Source organism: Bos indicus x Bos taurus, chromosome 6 (assembly GCF_003369695.1).
Source record: "Bos indicus x Bos taurus breed Angus x Brahman F1 hybrid chromosome 6, Bos_hybrid_MaternalHap_v2.0, whole genome shotgun sequence".
NCBI classification, from domain to species: Eukaryota; Metazoa; Chordata; class Mammalia; order Artiodactyla; family Bovidae; genus Bos; species Bos indicus x Bos taurus.
Window position 1 is genome coordinate 23,179,525 of NC_040081.1, and position 16,977 is coordinate 23,196,501.

Sequence of the window (16,977 nt, forward strand, 5' to 3'; positions counted from 1 at the left end):
CACATTCATTAAATTGAAAATTAAAAACTCTGAGTATACCAAGTATTGAAGAGGATGGGGAACCACTGAGAACTTACATTTCTATCAGGTAAGTTGGTACAACTGCCCTGGGGAGACAATTTGCATTACCTTTTATATGCATAAATCCTATGAGCACAACTTTCTTCCAGGACATATGGCCCCAAACTAAAACTTGTGGACCAGCAGACTTGTACAAAATAATATTCATAGAACAACATTTGTAACTGCATTAATTAAACAAAACCAAAACCCCAAACCTCTGCAGTCACTATTTATTAATATGTGGACAATACAATTGATAGATAAATTGAGGTGCATTCCAACTATTTCAAACAACATAGGCGAGATACTGATTTAAATTTCACAAAGCCACTATTTCTAATTCTTTGAGTGATGCTTAATTATCCATTAATAAAGATTATATTCAGTAGACAATTAGTTCCGATCAGTGGTTCTTAAGCTTAAGAGTGGACTAGCCACAGGGGAACTCATTTAATGTTTATTTCCATGGCCACTGCCACTTGTTCTTTCATGACTTACTTCCAGAGATTTTACTCATTGGAACTAGAAGGAGCCAGGTATCTCTCATTCTGGCTTGCCCCCTCTGCACTACTCTGAACAGTCTGATAGAGATGGAGAGAGCACCACAGAGAATAATGATGTGCATTTATTCCTCTTGCTAATACACAAAGTTGGATCAATGTAGGAAGGCTCCCTTCACTTAATGAAACAATTTGAAAAGATTCCCTTTAACTTCATAAAATCAGTATATTTAATTTAGCATTTGTAACTTCTTACAAAAAAGATCTTCACAACCAAGATAATCACGACGGTGTGATCACTGACCTAGAGCCAGACATCCTGGAATGTGAAGTCAAGTGGGCCTTAGGAAGCATCACTACGAACTAAGCTAGTGGAGGTGATGGAATTCCAGTTGAGCTATTTCAAATCCTGAAAGATGATGCTGTGTGAAGTGCTACACTCAATAGGCCAGCAAATTTGGAAAACTCAGCAGTGGCCACAGGACTGGAAAAGGTTAGTTTTCATTCCAATCCCAAAGAAAGGCAATGCCAAAGAATGCCCCAACTACCGCACAATTGCACTTATCTCACACGCTAGTAAAGTAATGCTCAAAATTCTCTAAGCCAGGCTTCAGCAATATGTGAACCGTGAACTTCCAGATGTTCAAGCTGGTTTTAGAAAAGGCAGAGGAACCAGAGATCAAATTGCCAACATCCACTGGATCCTCGAAAAAGCAAGAGAGTTCCAGAAAAACATCTATTTCTGCTTTATTGACTAGTCCAAAGCCTTTGACTGTGTGGATCACAATAAACTGTGGAAAATTCTGAAAGACATGGGAATACCAGACCACCTGACCTGCCTCTTGAGAAACCTATAGGCAAGTCAGGAAGCAACAGTTAGAACTGGACATGGAACAACAGACTGGTTCCAAATAGGAAAAGGAGTACATCAAGGCTGTATATTGTCACCCTGCTTATTTAACTTCTATGCAGAGTACATCATGAGAAACGTTGGGCTGGAAGAAGCACAAGCTGGAATCAAGATTGTCGGGAGAAATATCAATAACCTCAGATATGCAGATGACACCACCCTTATGCCAGAAAGTGAAGAGGAACTAAAAAGCCTCTTGATGAAAGTGAAAGTGGAGAGTGAAAAAGTTGGCTTAAAGCTCAACATTCAGAAAACGAAGATCACGGCATCTGGTCCCATCACTTCATGGCAAATAGATGGGGAAACAGTGGAAACAGTGTCAGACTTTATTTTTTTGGGCTCCAAAATCACTGCAGATGGTGACTGCAGCCATGAAATAAAAAGATGCTTACACCTTGGAAGAAAATTTATGACCAACCTAGATAGCATATTTAAAAGCAGAGACATTACTTTACCAACAAAGGTCCATCTAGTCAAGGCTATGGTTTTTCCAGTGGTCAAGTATGGATGTGAGAGTTGGACTGTGAAGAAAGCTGAGAGCTGAAGAATTGATGCTTTTGAACTGTGGTGTTGGAGAAGACTCTTGAGAGTCCCTTGGACTGCAAGGAGCCCTGGGATTTCTTTGGAAGGACTGATGCTAAAGCTGAAACTCCAGTACATTGGCCACCTCATGGGAAGAGTTGACTGATTAGAAAAGACTCTGATGCTGAGAGGGATTGGGGGCAGGAGGAGAAGGGGACGACAGAGGATGAGATGGCTGGATGGCATCACCGACTCGATGGACATGAGTCTGAGTGAACTCCGGGAGTTGGTGATGGACAGGGAGGCCTGGCGTACTGTGCTTCATGGGGTTGCAAAGAGTCAAACACGACTGAGTGACTGAACTGAACTGAACTTCTTACCAAATATAAATAAATAAACTTTGAAAACTACAAACACTTAAGAAATCAGGATTGTGCTTCTAATTCATTCATCATATTAGAGAAAGCCGAAACACAATAAATTGTGAAAACGAACAACTAGAACCACGAGAAAACAGAATTCCTGCTTGCTTTTAGCGTACTTATCCTTTGTGCAAATAACCACATGTATCCAGGGAGAAAATCACGCTGTTGTTTGACAAGCTACAGAAACAGAAACTCTCGGAGCTCCTCCTTTCTATTCCCTGAAGGTATTTTTTTCTGAGTTAGTCCAAAGCCTTCAGGCCCTCACCTGCTGATTGGCTTGGGGCCACCCAAGGAGTAGGTGTAAATTCCAAAATTAATGAAGCTATTTTTTGTTATCAGCCTTAGTGACGTAAATCAATTCTTCTTTTCCTGTTTTTTCCTACTTCAATTCCCACCTGTTTTCTTGTTTCCTGAACTCTGACCTCTCATAGATGTTTTACTGTTTACCTGATATTTGACTCCCTTCTTTCCTTGACACTCTTTCAGCCTTGAACTTTTCATTCACATCTCTGATCTCTCTTTCTAGCCCAATCATAACACCATGGCCTCTATTTGAAGGCAGCAGAGCCCCTGCTTCTCTCCCCCACTCTCAGATGTGGGCTCCCCTCTCCTCCTCCCTTATTTCCCCTCTCTACTTTTGTCTTTTTCCCTCTCTCTATTTCTCCCTCCCTCCCTTCCTTTCTTTCTTCCTCTCATTTAATCAATACACAGAAAAGTAATAAAACTAGCTTATGTTTACTGAGCATAGATTCTTTGACAGGAGCTCTTGTAAGCACTGTAAATGTATTAAATAATTGAATCATCACAATAATATCAGGTGGACAGTATTAAGTCAGCTCTTCCCTATGCCTACTATCCTGGGCTCAGAGACAGGTAATAGGGTTTCTGTGGGAAATACATTTATTTAATATCAGCTCCAGTACTCTTGCCTGGAAAATCCCATGGACGGAGGAGCCTGGTAGGCTGTAGTCCATGGGGTCGCTAAGAGTCGGACATGACTGAGCGACTTCACTTTCACTTTTCACTTTCATGCATGGGAGAAGGAAATGGCAACCCACTCCAGTGTTCTTGCCTGGAGAATCCTAGAGACAGGGGAGCCTAGTGGGCTGCCGTCTATGGGGTCGCACAGAGTCGGACATGACTGAAGTGACTTAGCAGCAGCAGCAGCAGCAGCAATATCAGCTTAATTGACAACAGTAAGTTTCCCCTTTAAACATTTACCTTACGCAGAAAATCTGGGGGAGAAACTCAACATGAGTTTATTATACCTAAACATCATTTTATGGTTTTGAAGTACTCAATTTTTCTAAGAGACACAGAATACAACAAACAAGAGTATAAGACATATGACATGGTATTTGACATAAAGGGCTAAAACATTATGTAGAAGAAAAAAGTCAGTAAACAATACAGAGGAAACACAACTCTTCATGCCCGATGACTTCCCCAACCCCATCCCACCAGTAAGAGTGGCAGTAAAATGCTATATTGTTACATACAAAATAGACATGTGGAAGCTCCAAGAATGCTGCCTACAGGGTAATTAGGTCTAGCTTCACAGTGCATGCACTGAACTATGTCCTTCAAAAGCCACCACCTCTCAAAGATGCACAACTATCAGTTTACTTTGCTTTCTATTCATCTCTTAGACTGTGCTTACTTTTGTTCATCTCTTAGAATGTGCTTACTTTGCTTTTGTTCATCTCTTAGAACCACAGATATGTATAGGAGATAACTAAGGATATTTAGCCAATAATCATACACACACACACACACACACACACAGATCTTTGTAAATAGATGTATCTCTCTATGTGTATGTCTGTGTTGTGCATATGCATGCCAGTTGACATCACACCCCATTACTCCTAAATATTTCCTAACAGGGATGTTCTCTTGCTTATCATCTCACAATTTAAAATTCTGAGAACTGAACATTGTGCAATGCTGCTATCTACTACCTGTGTGCTCCATCACTCGGCTGTGTCTGACTCTTTGTGATACCATATGACACCACGGACTGTAGCCATCTAGGCTTCTCTGTCCATGGGATTTTACCAGGCAAAAATACTGGAGTGGGTTGCCAGTTCCTACTCCAGAGGATCTTCCCAACTCAGGGATCAAACCCGTGTCTCCTACATTGGCAGGTGTATTCTTCACCACAGAACCACCTATCCTTTCTCCATTGTATGCTCTTTGCTCCTTATCAAAAATTAACTGTCCATATACATGTAGGTTTATTTCTGAGGTCTCAGTTCTGTTTAATTGATCTGTGCCTATTTTGAGCCAGAACCACACTGACTTTATTATTAGAGCTCTGTAATATAGTTTGATGTCAACCAGTGTAATATGTCTAGCTTTGTTTTTCTTTCTCAATATTGTTTGAACTCTCTGCAGTGTTTAGCAGCACCATTCAAATTTTAGAATTATTTGTTCTAGTTCTGTGAAATATATCATTTGGTATTTTGATAGGGATGGTAATGCATCTGTAGATTGCTTTGGGTAGTACAGACATTTTTACAAAATTAATTATTTCAATCCGTAAGTAAAGAACATAGTTTCATATATTTGTGTCTCCTTAATTTCCTTCATTAGTGTCTTACAGTTTTCAGTGTACAGGTCTTTCACCTCCTTGGTTAAATTTAAAATATTGAGTATTTTATTCTTATGATGAAATTGTAAATGGGATGGTTTTATTAATTTTTCTTTCTGATATTTCTTTATTAGTGTATAGAAACACCACAGATATATGTATGTTGATTTCATATCTTGAAAATTTACCAAATTAATTAATTAGTTCTAGCAGTTTTTTGGTGGACTTATTAGGGTTTTCTACATACAGCATTATGTGATCAGCAAATGGTGACAGTTTTACTTCTCCCTTTCTTATTTGAACAATTTTTCTTTTTCTTGCCTAAATCTGAGGCTATGCTAAATCACTTTAGTCATGTCCGACTCTGTGCAAGCCCATAGACGGCAGCCCACCAGGCTCCCCCCGTCCCTGGGATTCTCCAGGCAAGAACACTGGAGTGGGTTGCCATTTCCTTCTCCAATGCGTGAAAGTGAAAAGTGAAAGTGAAGTCGCTCAGTCGTGTCTGACTCCTAGTGACCCCATGGACTGCAGCCCATCAGGCTCCTCCGTCCATGGGATTTTCCAGGCAAGAGTACTGGAGTGGGGTGCCATTGCCTTCTCCTAAATCTGAGGCTAGAATTTCCAAAACTGTGTTGAATAAAAGTGGCAAGAGAGGCATATTTAGCTTGCTCCTCACTGTTGAGTGTGATGCTACTAAACGTTTATCATGTATGACCTTTATTATATTGAGGTATGCTTTCTCTCAACCCACTTTGTTTAGAATTTTTATCATAAATATATTTTGAGCTTTGTCAAATGGTTTTTCTGCACCTATTGAAATGATCGTATAAATTTTATCCTTCATTTTGTTAATATTATGTGTCATGTTGGATAATTTAGATGTTGGACCAGACAGATATTGGACCATCTTTGCATTTCTGGAATAAATCCCTCTCGATCATGGTGTATCATCCTTTTAGTGTATTGTTGGATTAATTTTGCTAATGTTTTGTTGATGATTTTTGCATCCATATTCATTACGGATGTTGGCCTGTAATTTTCTCTTTTTTTGTGGTGTCATTGTCTGGTTTTGGTGTCAGGGTAATGCTGGCTTTGTAAATTGTCTTTTGAACGTTTCCTGTCCCTAAAAATTTTTAGAAGAGTTCAAAATGGATAGGTGCTAAATCTTCTTTGAAGGTTTTACACAATTCATCAGTATTGGTGACTTTGGTGAAACATATTGGTCCTGGGTTTTTTAATATAGTTTCAACTTCCTTACTAATAATCAGTCTATTTAGATTTTCTATTTCCTTCTGATTTAGTCTTGAAAGATTGCATGTTTCTAGTAATTTATCCATTTCTTTTGTGTTGTTCAATTTGTTGGCATATAACTGTGGTAGCCTCATGATCCTTTGTGGATCTTCTAACTTCTCTTTCATTTCTGATTTTATTTATATGAGTTCTTTTTCTCTTTCCTGGTTAGTCTATCTAATATTTGTTGATTTTGCTTATTATTTCAAAGAACTAATTCTTAGTTTCATTGATATTTTCTATTGTTTTTTGTCTCTAATACATTTCTCTGATATTATTTTCTTCCTTCTACTAATTTTGGGTTTTATTTGCTATTTTTTCTGATTCCTTTTGTAAAGTTAGATTGTTTATTGGGGATACTTCTTGCTTCCTGATGTAGGCCTATATTGCTGTGGACTTCCTTCTTAGAAGCATTTTTGCTGCACCCCATGGATTTTGATATATTCTATTTATGTTTTTATTTATCTCTAGGAGACATGCCATAATCTCCTCTGATATCTTTGATGACCTATTGATTGTTCAATAGCATGTTGTTTATGGTCTACGTTTTTGTGGTTTTTTTTTCATTTTTTCTTATGATTGATTTCTAGTTTCCTACCATTATGATTGGAGAAGATGCTTAATATGATTCCATTCTACTTTAACATAGAAACTTTATGACCTAACATGTAATCTATTCTTGAGACTGTTTATGTGCTCTTGAAAAAAATGTCAATTCTGATGCTTTTGAACGGAATGTTCAATATATATATATCTACTAAGTCTTGCTGTGGCACAGCCCAACTGCCATAGCACACTGGTGGGCAGAGATAGCTCTGGCCTGGCTTCAAGGTTCAGCTGAGGCACAGGAGTAGGTGTGGCTCTCAGTAGGGTATGCCCGCTGTGGTGACAGATTGGAGGGAGGATTAAAACATGACAAGTACCAGTGACAGCATTAGGAAAGTAGCCTGAGACCACCCCCACACAAAAACATCTCCCGCCAGTGTCTTAGTCTCTGGGGAGCATCTCAACTGGTTCCTGCCTCCCTGGCAGATGCTTCAGATGCTTTAAGATTAGTAAGTGGGTCCCCTCTCCTGTGGACCATATGCTTTTCAATCTGGTATTTCTGCACCGGTTTTCATATCAAGTGTGTTGTGTGGGAACCCTTTATGAGCAGGTTTCTATTTCCTACAGTTCTATAGTTTTCTTGGACATATTCCCTGTTGAGCCAACCGTACGGTTCTTTTACCGTTTGTTGTTCATCCAGTTTTCAGGTCCCTTTCTTAGGGAACTATTCCAAATATAGTTGTATTAATAGATGTGCTTGATCCATGGGAAAAGGTAAATGTGGGATTCTCCTACACTGCCATCTTTACTCTTTCAAATTTCAATTTTGTAATCTTGACAGAAATACCACAATAAACCCGTTCATCATTAACAAAGTGAAACTCGACTGTACCAGTAAACATTTATAAACTTAGAAACACAATTTGTATTCTTCTACTATTTTTTTTCGATATTCAAAATGCTGAAATATTTTAGAAAGAAAGCAGCATTACATTTTTGAAACAGAAAATAATGAGAAGAAATTGTCAAAACAATTACAAAGAATATAATGAGAGAGTTATAAATAAGCAATAATAAAAATTTAATAGAATTAGAAACGAGTATATTTTCAAGTAGAAAAGATCTGAGATGAATTCATTAATAAAGAAGCTTTTCAATGAATCTTGAAGGATGGCTAGGATTTCAATCAAAAATACAGGGAAAGTTACTCCACATAAAGAAGGCAGCATAGGAGCAATGGTTTTAAGACAGAAATGGGAGACTGTGTTCAATGGAAGGTGATGCAATTATCCTAGTGTACAGCACATACTTATACTAATGGTAATGACAGAAATGGCCTGAACATCTATGTTGCTGCTGCTGCTGCTGCTAAGTCGCTTCAGTCGTGTCCGACTCTGTGTGACCCCATAAGATGGCAGCCCAGCAGGCTCCTCCGTCCCTGGGATTCTCCAGGCAAGAACACTAGAGTGGGTTGCCATTTCCTTCTCCAATGCATGAAAGTGAAAAGTGAAAGTGAAGTTGCTCAGTCGTGTCCGACTGTTAGCGACCCCATGAACTGCAGCCCACCAGGCTCCTCCGTCCATGGGATTTTCCAGACAAGAGTACTGGAGTGGTGTGCCATTGCCTTCTCTGGAAAATCTGTGTTGGTGCCATGCTTTTGAGGAGCTGGAAGGCCATGTAAAATGGATGGACTTCATCTGAAGGCCATGAGACCTCACTGACCAACAAATTAGAGCTTTTACAGCAATACACAGCTCAGATGAGAGGAAAGAAAACATGCTTCTGTATGATTTATTTCAATGCACTGTGGCATTGTTATTTTTCCTATTTTGTTTCTCCAACAACTCTACTGTTACACTGCTGTTCATAATTTAATGATTCCTATTTTACATCATCAAAGTTAAATATTTGAAATCCTTGGTTTGGTAATATGAAAACAAATCAAAATGTTAAAGTTGTTCATGAAAGTATTAGCAGCTCTCCCAGTACTATTACATCTACAATTCAACAATGAAGAAAGTACGATAAATATGAAATAAATATGAACATCATATTTTCATATAAATATAAAATATGATAAAGGTTAGAGAGAGCTGACTCAACTGTTGATAACAAGCCAGAATGCTTAAAAGATATAAGAAGAAAGAGAAAGAGAGGAAGGTGACCCAGTGGATGAGCTGGGATCACAGGAACTGGTACACACTCTTTTAAGGGAAGGATTCATAAGCAGCAAAATACATAATAATAATACTCAGAAATGTTAGTTGATTTTATATAGATTTGAGATCAGATAATTCATATTACATATAAACTATGCTGTATGAAACCTATACATGTGAAAAGATTAGAAGGAGAAAACAAGGTAAAGATCCAAAAATAAACAAACTCAGACGGTAAAGTGTCTGTCTACAATGTGGGAGACCCGGGTTCGATCCCTGGTTTGGGAAGATCCCCTGGAGAAGGAAATGGCAATCCACTCCAGGATTATTGCTTGGAAAATCCCATGGACAGAGGAGCCTGGTAGGCTACAGTCCATGGGGTCGCAAAGAGTCGGACACGACTGAGTGACTTCACTCACTAAGAAGACAGAAAAGGGAAAACATATGGTCAAATTGGTTATACTACATACAGAAAGGTGGAAAACATACACAGGTTTGTATTATTCCCAGTTGGTGAATTAAAGAGACAGGTAATTGTCTCTTTAATTATATTGTCTCTTCAATTTAACAAATGAAGAAATATTAATGATATTTCTTCATTTGTTAAATAGAAATAAAACACTCATATTGAACATGAATTACTGTATATTTTTTCATAATTTTAACAAGAAAAGTTTTCCAGAGTCTTGATTAACTATAAAATATCTTTCTCATTCATTAAGTTTTATAAAATTTCCTCTGATTTGTCTTTCTTTTGTGAATATATTAGAACATGTAATTATTTCCAAGACTTTTCTGGCTTTTTTATTATTCTCTTTATCATATAATGTCCCTGAATAATAAGTTTCCTTTCTTCCTGTATAATTCTCTGTGGCATAGAAGGGAAATAGAAAAAGGACACTAAAATTGAATTCCACATCTTTCATACTAATTACCTATTTTAAAAAAAAACAGACTTTATGTATTCAACACAAATGGCAACAGATAACAAAAATAATTTAGCACAACATTCAAGTGGTTTACTAAAACAAATTATTATTGCATAGACCATAGCAATGAATACCAATTTTTTCAAGTGACTCAACCAACACATAAAGTTATTTTAGGCATGGTTAGCCAATTGCTTATCAATCTGTATTTTGATTGCATGCTTACAGTTTCAGACAAATTTATCTTTGAATTTTTTTTCACACAATATTATTATATTTACTATTTTTCAGGTACATCTAAGCTATTATAGAATGTGACATGGAACAACAGACTGGTTTCAAATAGGAAAAGGAGTACGTCAAGGCTGTATATTGTCACCCTGCTTATTTAACTTCTATGCAGAGTACATCATGAGAAATGCTGGACTGGAAGAAGCACAAGCTGGAATCAAGATTGCCAGGAGAAATATCAGTAACCTCAGATATGCAGATGACACCACCCTTATGGCAGAAAGTGAAGAGGAACTAAAAAGGCTCTTGATGAAAGTGAAAGAGGAGAGTGAAAAAGTTGGCTTAAAGCTCAACATTCAGACAACGAAGATCATGGCATCCGGTCCCATCACTTCATGGGAAATAGACAGGGAAACAGTGGAAACAGTGTCAGACTTTATTTTGGGGGGCTCCCAAATCACTGCAGATGGTGACTGCAGCCATGAAATTAAAAGACACTTACTCCTTGGAAGGAAAGTTATGACCAACCTAGACAGCATATTAAAAAGCAGAGACATTACTTTGTTAACAAAGGTCCATCTAGTCAAGGCTATGGTTTTTCCAGTAGTCATGTATGGATGTGAGAGTTGGACCATAAAGAAAGCTGAGCGCCAAAGAATTGATGCTTTTGAACTGTGGTGTTGAGAAGACTCTTGAGAGTCCCTTGGACTGCAAGGAGAGCCAACCAGTCCATCCTGGAGATCAGTCCTAGGTGTTCATTGGAAGGACTGATGTTGAAGCTGAAACTCCAATACTTTGGCCACCTGATGCAAAGAGCTGACTCATTTGAAAAGACCCTGATGCTGGGAAAGATTGAGGGCAGGAGGAGAAGGGGATGACAGAGGATGAGATGGTTGGATGGCATCACCAACTCAATGGACATGAGTTTGAGTGAACTCCGGGAGTTGGTGATGGACAGGGAGGCCTGGCATTCTGCGGTTCATGGGGTTGCAAAGAGTCGGACACAACTGAGCAACTGAACTCAGCTGAAGCTATTATAAGAAATCAGTGTAAAAACTGAATATGGGAAGATGAGAGCTAACAATGTCTTCAAAAATAGTCCTATGTTGTCCATAGCTATAAGAATTTTTTCCTATCAAATATCAATGGGAATACAATTTGAAAATATAGTTGACATAGCCACTCAACGGTACTCATCATAAAACAAAACAATCAAAACAACAATAAGATATGCCCAGATATTTTTACACAATAGTGATATCATAATTAAGTGGCCAATACAATTTGAATTCTTCAAGGAAGTAAAAATAATGGATGTGGAAAACCACTCAAAATTTTGCCACAAATTTTTAGTGTTCCTCTGTATCAGAGGAGACAATGAGCATAAACTTACTTGCATCTTATGTTCTTATGTGTATTTTACTGTAATAAATGTTTTATCATTTCCAATTGCAACATTTTTCCTTTTCAACTAAAAATACAAAAGGTACTTGGGGAATACTAAACAAAAATTAAAAGTAACAGATTATTAGATATTAGAGGACTGCCAGTTTGAAAATCATAGCGTAGGGTCAACATTTTCCCTTTTTTATTACTGCAAATCATCCCAAAATATAGAGAATGAGAAACAATTATGCAAATGTCCTATTCTCTGAAAAGAGCAAACAGTGACCTCTTAGACCTCCAGGTCAATAGAATGGTTCCAAAATCAGATTTCAAAAAGAGCTAACAAGCATAGCTTTCTCTAAGTCTAGAGGTCATGCCTTTCTATATTGTAGGCACAATGCAACAGTTTCAGGTGGAAGTGCTTTGGTTCCAAAAAGCAGAAAAGGTGAGGCTAAATGAAGAACTCATACAGAAAAGACAAATCTGTGGAAAGCAGTCTCGGCCTTGTGAAAACAAAGTAAAGTCTTTCATCGTGGGGGTGGGGAAGAACAAACAACAAAACCCACATTCTCTGTCTCCCTTGGCTAGACCAAGGAAAAACTCACTGTATTCAGTGACACAAAAGAAAAACTGGTCCAGTACAGGATCCACATGAAGGTAACGAGGAGAGAAAGAGCAAACCAACTGCACATAAAGAATCACATACTAAAATCTCACTGCCATAAAAGTAGAAAATTGTGACCAAGCATTTTTCCATGAATTTTTAAAACGTAATAAATTATGATCACCCTATTATACAATGGAGAAATCAAGCTGTTCAGAAGAAGAACAAGAAATTCATTGCAAACTTCCTGTGTTCAACCAAAGGTTAAAATGAAAGAAGTAAAGCAATATAAAAATGAAGACAAAATTTGAAATAATATAGGGGAAGAGAGTACAGAAAATATAAGAATGTAGCAAGGACTGAAATGATGAATACAAGCTAAGTATTAATAAACTGATATTAATAAAGAATCAAAAAGAATTAGAAACTGTATATTAAGATAAAATAAATCAAACACACATATAAAAGGAATTTCTGAAAAAGAAAATCATATTAATAAGATAGAGCAAACATTTAAAGACAGAAGCCAAGACATTATGCCTGAAATAAGAATAATATTGAATCTATGTCTTGTGGAAAAAAGCCCCCCTCCCAAAAATAAGAAAAAGGAAAACTAAAACAAAAACTAACATATAACCTAGCATATTGTTCTACAAAGTATGATCTCCGGCAAGCTGCCCTAAGGAATATGTTTATAAACCATTTTTTGAACCACTGATAAACATTGTCTGAAATAAAGCTAAAATTAAGAATCTTCATGAATTTTGAGGAAAGTATAATATACTGTTAAATAAAGTTGGATTTCCTTTTTCTTTTCTTTAGTTCCACTGTCAAATATTCATTGGTTCAAAAAAAACTTTCAAAGTTTTAATTAAAAAAATAAACAAACAAAAACAAACAAATAAGATTTGGCAACGCTACCTCCGAATATGATACTCTCAATTACAGAGATGTATTCTTCAGGCTCCTGCTCAGTTGAGATCTCCCATCTGCTTCTAGAGATATTCAATAATTTGTAGAGTTGATCTGAACTCTTCATCCCACACAGCAGAGTGACTACACTTTCTGGTGAATGAAGTATGTTTTTCAGAAATTGACCTTTCTTTGGAGATAGGTTTTCAAGCAGGCTATTTGATAATATCAAAAGTTTACACTTGTAGGAGCTTAAATTCAGCAATTCCAAATCCCGAAGAGAGCAATTCTCCAAGCAATATAAAAGGGTTGCTTCCGTTTTCACAACATGTGAGAAAACTTCGCTCAAGTACAGAGCCCATTCCTCAGCATCTCCTTCATATATCATGATGATGTCTTTTGCATTTTCTGGAAAAGAGAAAATAATGTATTACTTTTCTTATATCGACAGGCTAAAAGCAGATGATATTATCAGTTCTTGAAGAATTAAACGTACTTCTTATGGAATATGTTAATTTGCTTATGTGTGTGCATGCAAAGTCGCTTCAGTCGCATCCAACTCTTTGCGACCCTATGGACCACAGCCCACCAGGCTTCTCTGTCCATGGGATTCTCCAAGCAAGAACACTAGAGTGAGTTGCCATGCCCTCCTCCAGGGGCTCTTCTCAACCCTGGGTTTCAACCTGCATCTCTTAATTTCCTGCATTGTCAGGCAGGTTCTTTACCACTAGTGCCACCTGGGAAGCCCTTAATTTGTTTATACTAGAGAGCAATAATATGATTTGTAGTATCCCCAAAGTAACCCTATGGGATTAAAATAATTCTTCAGATGCAACACAGAGTTCATGCTTTGTGCAAGTGTGCACTGTCCTCACTGCACAAGTGTGAACCTAGGAAGCTCAACTGAAGTAAATGAGAGGCCTTGAGATAGAATGAAAAGACTGTTCTGGGGGATTAGGGACGCTGGGCTACCAAGCATGGCTCTACCAGTAACCATGTAATTTTAACTAGATTTACCTACTTAATTCCTTTCAGTCATTGTTTCTTCATCAACTAAATGAAGGTTTTTTGTTTTTTTTATTTTTAATAAGCCCTACCTCATGAATCAGATTATTCTGAAAAGAAATAAGAGAAAATATGTTGCAGGACTTGAAAATACTTCTTCCAGGTAAAGATGGGTACATCAAGGCAGAGTATAGAATTTGCATGCCCAGAAAACTAATAAAATAAAAAAATTAAAGAAAAAAATTCAATAATAAAAAACAAAGGGAATATTATGTCAGAAACTAAAAAGTTAATGTTGATGAAATAAATAGGAGGTTCTAGTGAGGCAATGCTAGTCCTATCTATCTCCTGCCCTAAAACCAGAACTGATGGAAAAACTTATAAACCACCAAACTGTCAGGGTGGTCATGAATCTCTCCCCTAATTGGAAACTGGTCAGGGACATCCGCAGAAGCAAGAAAGGCTGAATCCTGAAGAAGTCGGGACTCAAGGTGAGGCAGTGAAGCCAGTCTAAGTGCACAGGAAATCAAGAGCATCCCTGAGCACTGGGAGGGGTTTTGCAGAAAAGGTCTCATTAGAGACTATAATCCACTACCTCCAATGTGACTCTCACATTGGACAGATCTTCCTTCTCCTCTTTTCTCTCACGCCGTAACAACTGACTGGAATATAGATATTCTCTCTCAAACTATAGCTTGCATGGAAAAATAAAAAGTAGCCAGTAGGGAAGAGAGCTTAAGGATAATTTACCCAGACAGTATTAAGCAAATAGAAAGTCTAAACTGAGCTAAGAGAATCATGAGCAAGATAAAAGGATTAGCAATACAAACTCATAGTTATTGAAAGAGATGATGGCAACCATATGAACAATAATAATATGATCATCATAATAATGAAAGCAGCACAACATGAAAAAACTAGGAGAAATGATAAGCAGGGAAGAAAAACACAAGAAAAGTTCTTCAGAGTATTAAAAATTAATTAAATAAAACCTAAGGTCAAAAACAAGTTGATTTGATATTTTTAAAAGAATCATTTGAAAGGGTATAATAAATAGATAAAAAGATCAAAAGCCAAAGCAGTACCATTGCTCAGAAAATAAATCAGAAAAAGCACTGACTAGATTAGATATAGATAATATTTTATCTCTGGCCTCAAAGTAAAGCTTTATATTTTCATAGTAAACACAAAAATAGAGAACAAAATTAAAGAATTGATGAAAAATCTGATATATATGGATAAGAGCCAAAAAAGGAAAACATTGAATGAATATAAAGATACTCCAAAAACCTGAAATAGAAGAGAAAAAAGGACATATTAAAAAATTTAAATATAGTTTTAAAATCTTTAAAATATGGAAGAAAAAGAAACAAGTTTCATGGAAAAATTGTTAGAGAAAACATATCTTGATTAAATTTCTCTTGGTTTAACTATTATTATAAAACCTCTTCATATATCCAGGAAAGAAAAGCAAGTCATCCAGGAGGAGAAAAATATCGGGTTGATATATTTTTTACAGAGCAGTTTCAAGGCCACATTATGATAAATTATAAGACAAAAATATTTTATAGTATCTTCATACTATAGAATATTGTACAGCAATAAAAATGAATCACTGCTAACGCAAATGGATGAATCCAAAGACGTAATGTTGAGTGAAAGAAAAAACAGGTATATACTGAATGACAGTGTTTATATGAAGTTAAAAAACAGAAAAAAAAAAAAAACCCCACCGTGATATAGATCAAAACATTTGAGGTAGGATTAATGAATGGAAGTGGATAAGAGGGAACATGCTGGGGTTCTGAAAATGTTCTATATCTTGATCTGAGTGGTTGTTACACAAAGTACACTTACATAAAAATCTATTCATCTATATATCTTAGACTGGAAATGTAAGTTATATTACAATAAAAAAGTAAATTAAAATACCAAGAGAAAAAGAAATAGTTTCAGGATGGCAGCTGTTTGAGAGGCATAGGGACTTATAACAGAAGAATGGAGCATTTCAGGAGGGAGATCCAAAGAAAATAAAACAATTGTAAGATTGTATCATATATTTGAAAATTTGAGGAAAAATGCTAATGGTTTGAAAATTCTGATTGGACATTTTGAAAAAAATTAAAGATAGATATATTACAATCTTTTACATGCAAACTACAAAAAAAGTAAAACAAATAGCAGAAAAACACAGCAAAACAAAACAAAAAAGAAACCAGGGTCATTATGTACTATTTGGATTAATAGTATAAATGTGCATATAATCATTGTTATGAACTGAATATTTATGTCCTCCCCTACAGTCATATATTAAAACGATAGCCCTCAGTGTGATGGAATTAGAAGGTGGACCAATAGGAGGTGATGAGGTCATGAGAATGCAGCCCTCATGAATGAAATTAGAGCACTTATAAAGGAGGCTCCAGGGAGCTTTGTCCCTCGTGCCATGTGAGATCACAGAAAGACATCAGCAATCTGTAACTCAGCAGAGGGACCTCACCAGGATTTGACCTGCTGGTGCCCTGACTTTGGACTTCTAGCTTCCAGAACTATGAGAAATAAATGTTTGTTGTTCAGGCCACCATGTCTATGGTATTGTATTAAAGCAGCCTCAAATGGACTAAACAATCATAATAATGTAAAATATGTCTAATGGTTTAGCTTCAAGTTGTGATTTAAATACACTGGGGAATAAGGAAAGACTCTCAAAGGCTAATAGATTGAAATCCTTATCTAGCATATTATAGGAAAAAAATAGGTAATAGAATTAGTAAACTAAGAAATAATAGAGGAAACACGAAATACAGTAACAGTAGAATTTGGAAGACTAACAGTTCTTGAGGTTCCTAGGAGGGTATGAGATCCCAAGGAGGGGATGGGATTCAAAGGATTAGATCTGATA

At 36.7% G+C, this 16,977-nt stretch overlaps 1 protein-coding gene across 3 annotated transcripts in view; it reads right to left on the bottom strand.

The window, feature by feature from the left end:
• Positions 1-16,977, bottom strand: part of BANK1 (B cell scaffold protein with ankyrin repeats 1) — a 320,699-nt gene that overhangs the window by 266,156 nt on the left and 37,566 nt on the right. For all 3 annotated transcript variants that reach the window (XM_027543971.1, XM_027543970.1, XM_027543969.1), the window contains exon 2: positions 13,080-13,478. In XM_027543971.1, the coding sequence (XP_027399772.1) occupies positions 13,080-13,478 (399 nt within the window). The remainder of the gene's footprint in view (positions 1-13,079; positions 13,479-16,977) is intronic.